The 6,393-nt window shown below is 44.5% G+C and overlaps 1 protein-coding gene across 2 annotated transcripts; it reads left to right on the top strand.

Moving 5' to 3' along the window:
- Positions 1-1,635: 1,635 nt before the first annotated feature.
- On the top strand, positions 1,636-3,270 carry LOC133053709 (chromodomain Y-like protein). Of its 2 annotated transcripts, XM_061138233.1 has the most exons (2): positions 1,636-2,324; positions 2,391-3,270. In XM_061138233.1, the coding sequence occupies exons 1-2, from the start codon at positions 1,636-1,638 to the stop codon at positions 3,268-3,270; spliced, it is 1,569 nt and encodes a 522-aa protein (XP_060994216.1). The 2 variants fall into 2 exon arrangements, with proteins under 2 accessions (XP_060994216.1, XP_060994215.1); XM_061138232.1 differs by having other exon boundaries at positions 1,636-3,270.
- Positions 3,271-6,393: the final 3,123 nt, after the last annotated feature.

The following is a 6,393-nucleotide window of genomic DNA, read 5'->3' on the forward strand; positions in this document are numbered from 1 at the left end:
TCTCCTCTGATGCAGACAGTTGCTACCATGTGGAGATCGGACACCTACTTCAGGTCTCCCACCCCCTGAGGGCAGGCCCAATCCTACTAACACGCATGTCTCCTCCCCCCACCCCCTAGTTATTGCATCCTCCTGATAGTTTGTGGTTCCATCTACTATTTTCCTCTGTTCAGGCAGTCCTGTCTGCTCTCAGCTGAGGTTCTGCAAGCACTTGTGTCTGAAGGTCTATTCCTGATGGATCCGTGGAGAGAGATGTACTCCCTGTACCCCTCCCCCTCCACCATCTTGTGCTTCTCAACTTTTTGACTGGTAGAAATAAGACTGCTCTGAACATTGAGGCTTGTCCTAGGTGACTAAGCAGCCAGTGCACACCAGGAAGACAGCACCTCATGGAAACCACAGGGAATCCCACTATGTCAACAAAGACTGTCCCCCAAGGGTACATCTAAGGCTGGCTGACCATGCTACCCCATTAGGAACAAAGGGACTGTGCTGAAGCACACAACTTATTCCCCTATCCTCCAGCACCAACAACCTCAATGAGAGACCTTGGGAACTAGATGGGTAGGCATGATTACACAGGGTTTCCTCCAAGAGGCTGGAAGCTTGTGGCAGCTATTCATGGAAATGAATTCCACCATGGTCTCAACAGTGAGGAGACACCCAAAGGAGCTTCTGCCAGGAAAACAGGATAAGAAGAAATTTGTGAGGGTGCATGTTAAGAAGCCCTGTGTACATGAGGCTCACACACCACTGGGCAAGCTGCACCCCTTCCTTCCTGGGAATACTAGTCAGTCGCAGGTGGTGATTTCCTTCTTGGGGTCATCCAGCACAACCCAAAGCGTGCATTTGTCTGCCTCATCCACATTACCATGTTAAAACTGAAGCCTGGGTATTACATCTGGGGAGGTGACAATTAGTCCTCGAATTGAAACAAGACAGTGCCAAGTAGCGCCAGAGCAAGTGTATGTATTCAGTGCATACTGAATATTGTGTATTCTCACAGTTGAGGACGGGGCTTTTAGACTGGAGACTAGAAAACTGAGGAGAGCTAGATGAAGACTGAGAAAAGGAGGTGGGATGGAAAAGGTTTCTCATAAGTGGCCCAGAATTGAATGGCCTTCAAGGTTCATTTCCTCCTACCAGTTGTAGGATGAAAGGGAAATTATTCTCAGTTCCACAGCCTAATTATCATGGATGGATTTGAGGCAAGAAAACGAAAAGTAGTTAATAATGTAACGTGAGACAGCCTCGAAGGAAAGGCTGAAACCCGGTTGTGGGGCAAGGTTTGGAGGAGACACACTCTCCCTGACATGTGGCCCATCTGTGTTGGTGTAGAGAGATGAGGATGGCAGGTGAGTTTGGGGGGTTCTTTGGGATGATGAAAAATGCCTCATTTCTGCCAGCAAATCAACTGAACTGCTCTGCATCCAACATCACAGGTTTCAGGATGAGGCTTTGTGATGCTAAGGCTGGGGGAAGGCTGCCATTGGCTGGGGAATGGACTTACTGACGTCATAATCATAAGGGTGTGGTCCCCTACATATAGGGGTGTTCAGGGGCTCTGGAGCAGACCACTGGGAGTCTTCAAAATGACCAGGGTTGCCTCACTGGCCCAGCCCAGAGGGGGCAGCCATGGCCTCCGAGGAGCTGTATGACGTTGAAAGGGTCATTGACAAGAGGCAAAACAAGAAAGGGAAGACGGAGTATGTGGTACAGTGGAAAGGCTATGGCAGGGAGGATGCCACATGGGAGCCAGAGCAGCACCTGGTGAGCTGCGAGGAGTGCATCCACGACTTTAACCGGCAGCACACCGGGAAGCAGAAGGAGGGCACCCTCACTAGAGCCAAGCGGACCTCCCCAAACAATGGCCAGAATCAGATCTCCAGATCCATCAACAGCAGCTTCTCCAAGACCGCCCCCAAGGCCCTAGTGGTGGACAAGGAGCACGAGGCCAAGAGCAGCCCGCCGTTTACTGCCAGCCAGAAGTTCCAGGAGAGCTCCGCACGGGGCCTGGCCACCTACAAGTACATGGACCTGGCCCAGTTGGGCAACAGGATTCTCGTGCCCAAGAGCCCCATAAAGAGTGGGACTGTGCTGGACAGCTTTCAGGACGAGAGCCCCGAGAATCCGGACCCCATGAAGCAGGGGCCGGAAGACACAGCAGCCCCAGAGGCGGCAGCCGAGAAGCAGATCGGGGACCTACTGAGCCCGGGGGCAGAGCCGGTGATGATGGGGAGCCGGCCCTGGATACACCCATTGTTGCCACGGGCGTCGGGCCCCGTGAAGGCCGCCATGGCCACAGGGCTGGCCATGAAAGGGAATGGCACGTCCGATTTGGTGGACGCACTTCCAGTCAACTGCACAAGTCCCCTGCAGACGTCAGTCATGGGCATGAAAGCTGGGAAGAAGAAGTTCATGAAGGACAGGCAAGATCAGCCCTTTAACAAGCAGCTGCGCTTCAGCGTGCGGCAGAGGGAGAGCACCTACAGGTACCGGGACATTGTTGTCCGGAAGCAGGACGGCTTCACCCACATCCTGCTGTCCACCAAGTCATCCGAGAACAACTCGCTGAACCCGGAGGTGATGAAGGAGCTGCAGAGAGCGCTGAGCATGGCCAACGCCGACGACAGCAAGCTGGTGTTGCTCAGCGCCGTGGGCAGTGTCTTCTGCTGCGGCCTGGACTTTCTCTACTTCATCCGGCGCCTGCCAGATAACCGCAAGAGGGAGAGCGCCAGAATGGCTGAGGCCATCAGAAACTTCGTGAACACCTTCATCCAGTTCAAGAAGCCTATTGTCGTAGCTGTGAATGGCCCGGCCATTGGGCTAGGAGCATCCATCCTGCCTCTCTGTGATGTGGTCTGGGCCAACGAAAAGGCATGGTTCCAGACGCCCTATACCACCTTCGGACAGAGTCCAGACGGCTGTTCCACCGTCATGTTCCCCAAGATTATGGGAGGAGCTTCTGCCAACGAAATGCTGTTCAGAGGGCGGAAGCTAACAGCACAGGAGGCGTGCAGCAAAGGGCTGGTCTCCCAGGTGTTCTGGCCTGGGACCTTCACCCAGGAAGTCATGGTTCGCATCCAGGAGCTCGCCTCTTGCAACCGTGTCGTGCTGGAGGAATCCAAGGCCCTTGTGCGCTGCAACATGAGGCTGGAGCTGGAGCGGGCCAATGAGCGGGAGTGTGAGGTGCTCAAGAAGATATGGGGCTCCGCGCAGGGCATTGACTCCATGCGCAAGTACCTGAAGTGCAAGACCGACGATTTCTGACTGTCCAGCCGCCCGACCTCACCAGGGCATGCGGTGCCAGACCTCACGACCTGGGCCAGGCTCCTACCGAGCTCCCTCTGGGAAGCAGGACTTGAGACAGACAAGCTATTTATTGCCAAGGAGTTCTGAGGTACTGTAGCTTTAAAATAAATAACTAAAAAAACTCCTTTGTTGAAACGTCATTGGTTTATACTTAATACACACGAGTATAAAAGTATAATGGTGAGCTCTGGCCTGCTCCTTGAGGCTCTCATTCTTGTCATCTTCAGCTAGGAATGTGTATATATAAAGATATTTTATAGGATTAGGTGTCAGAAAAGTCTGAAACAATGTGTGTTAATCTTTTTGTTTGTTTGTTTTTTCCTTTTAAATGAAAAGAAAGGGGTGATAGCAAGCCTCGCCATCCCTGCTGCAAATCGAAATATGGAAAGATCTGAGATGTGCCTTATCTCTAAAAGGTCCAAAGCCTGCGAGATAGAAAATTCTAAATCAAATGGAAGACTTGTCTTTTAGGATGAGTACTTCTGGCTAAAAACCCACTGATGGACATACCCCAAAATAAAATATGCCTCAGATTCATGCTGAAATATCAATTGATTGTTCCCTGTTGTTCAAAGTCTGATTCTTACCCAGTTAACAGGAAGAAACCACTCTCGCTAACAGAAAGCATCTTTTGCAGTATTAGTGAATCACTGACTAGCTTCAGTATGGTAGCTTAAGTTATAAGTTAATCTTAGCAGGTTTATAATTAGGTTTTCTGACCCTTTTGAAAAATAACTACATGAGTGCTTCTTGTGGCTAGGTGAGCTCTACTACTTTATATAGAGTTTTGGTTTTCTCTTTGCAGATGTGATTGATGTATTACACCAAAAATGGAAAGAATTTGCATGCTTATAAACTGTGCTTTTTAGGTTCACTTAGAATGTACTTTATTGAACAAGTTAAAATTCTTTTGGCACACTATTCAATGCAGAAACTCCTTTTAAAGAGAACTATCTGATATAGACATGTCTTAGAATAATTAACATCAAGTAAAATATTTTTTGTACCTAGGTTTAATATAATTTAAATATTATATCTGTTACCACTTTGTCAAAAGGCGATTACCTGGAGTGAAACATTTTTCTAAAAAATGGAAAAGAGATATGAGTTGTTATATAAACTCTAACAAATCATTTTTCTTTAGGAATACCCGTCTACAATTGCCTCTCCAGATTGACGTAACTTAAATTTCTAAGGGATGTGCTAAACTAAGTATTAAGTCTATTAAACAATTAGGTCATTTCCAAATATATTAGATGTTTAAAACATTTCCTACTAAACACTGATTTCCTTTTACAGAATAACTAAAGAGATGTGGGACTACAAGTAAATAGTGCTTGATGCCATCCTAAAATGTTACAAAATAAAAAAAAAAAAAAAAGAAAAACCAAGTGTTTTAAACATTATCAGTGGTATTTATGCTCACCAGTCTATAAAATGCTCATATAAATGTTAGCTCTTAGTTGCGAATGGAAAGCAGGAAGTATACTTTCAGTAAATTACCAAAGTTATTAGAATTATTAAAAAAGAGTTTGGCATGATCAGGATTTTCTAAAATTGCATTAAAATTACTTAGATAAATAGACTTTTTTAGGAAGGACATGGCCAAAACAAAAAACTGGGTAGAGTCCATTTGGTCCAAAGGGGGTGGGGCTCACTTTCACTACAACTTGAGCCTTGGCATTTATGTGCATTGTGACATATCAACAAGCTGAAGGATACAGCCATCAACATTGACTAAATCTGACCCAATGTTTGAAAGGCTTTTAATTGATCCTTATGCTAAAACATCTTTAAACACATTCTTTTAAAATTCTTTAGACGTCTAGCTAAGCTTGGGATGCTTCAGAGGGCCCCTGAGGTCTCCCAAAGGGCTATTATACTATCTGAGTTCATTTGACATGTTAAATGGCATGGCAATGATTGTTGGAATGGTGCTAAATCTTCTCAGTTTGTACTGTACAGTTGTTGTTACTTATGTAGATATCCTAAAAATTATGGAAAATTCATGAAAATTGATATGTCCTGGTAACATGTTGTCAGTTATAGTTTTAATTATCAAGTTCAAGTGTTACAGGTCACAACAATGACCAGGCTATTTTGTCAATTATCCTGTATGGTTTGACTCATAGCTTTAGAAAAATACCTCTAGTTCAAGATATATAAGAAAAAAAAAATTCTCTAAGATTAACTAAAAAAAAAAAAATTGTTCTTTGTTTGCTGTCTGCTAAATTGGTAACAGACTGAAATTTAGTCTACTCTCTCTGTGAAGTGAACAAAGTTTTCTTAGAATAAATCTATCAACAACAGATTATGCATTTCTTTGCCTTTAAGTTTTTTATATTTGTTTTAACTTTGTTATTTTAGTAAAATAAATAGGTGCTATTTAAAAATATGTACATGTAAAAGCTCATTCTGCTTCTATCCAAAATAACCACTCACTGTTAGACTTGTGTTATCCTAATGTCTAATACCTGACAATGCCCCTGCATACGCTTCTAAATCTTTTCAAGTCTTTTGTACATGGTTTCATATAAAAGATAGACAGATATATTTAATTCATTATATGGATGATATCCTAATAGCACATCCTGATCAGGACTGCTTACAATCAGTGTTGCATGATCTAGCAGAGGCTTTACAATATTGTAGCCTTCAAATTGCCCCCAAATAAAACCCCCAGTTACTTATTTAGGGCAAGTTCTGTACTCTAAAATGGTGACTCATGTTCCCTTACAATGAAAAAAATAGTTCATTTGGTGACATTAAGTGATTATCAAAATTTGCTTGGAGATATTAACTGGATTACGCCTTAGGTAAAATTCATTACTGCTGAATTAAAGCCCTTGTTTAATGTCTTACACGGTAACTCTGACCCAGCTTTCGAAAGGAGCCTGACCCCTGAAGCTCGACAAGCCCTTGATAAAGAAACAGCTTCCGTATCTATAGTCATGTAAATAGGATTGATACAAGTAAAGTGTGGCAGCTTTTGTGCTTGCCTACTCCTACAGCTCCGACTGGTGTATTAATGAAATCAGGACCCCTAGAATGGATACATCTTCCAGCTACAGACCAAAAGAT

The sequence above is a fragment of the Dama dama genome, unplaced genomic scaffold (assembly GCF_033118175.1).
Source record: "Dama dama isolate Ldn47 unplaced genomic scaffold, ASM3311817v1 ptg000174l, whole genome shotgun sequence".
NCBI classification, from domain to species: Eukaryota; Metazoa; Chordata; class Mammalia; order Artiodactyla; family Cervidae; genus Dama; species Dama dama.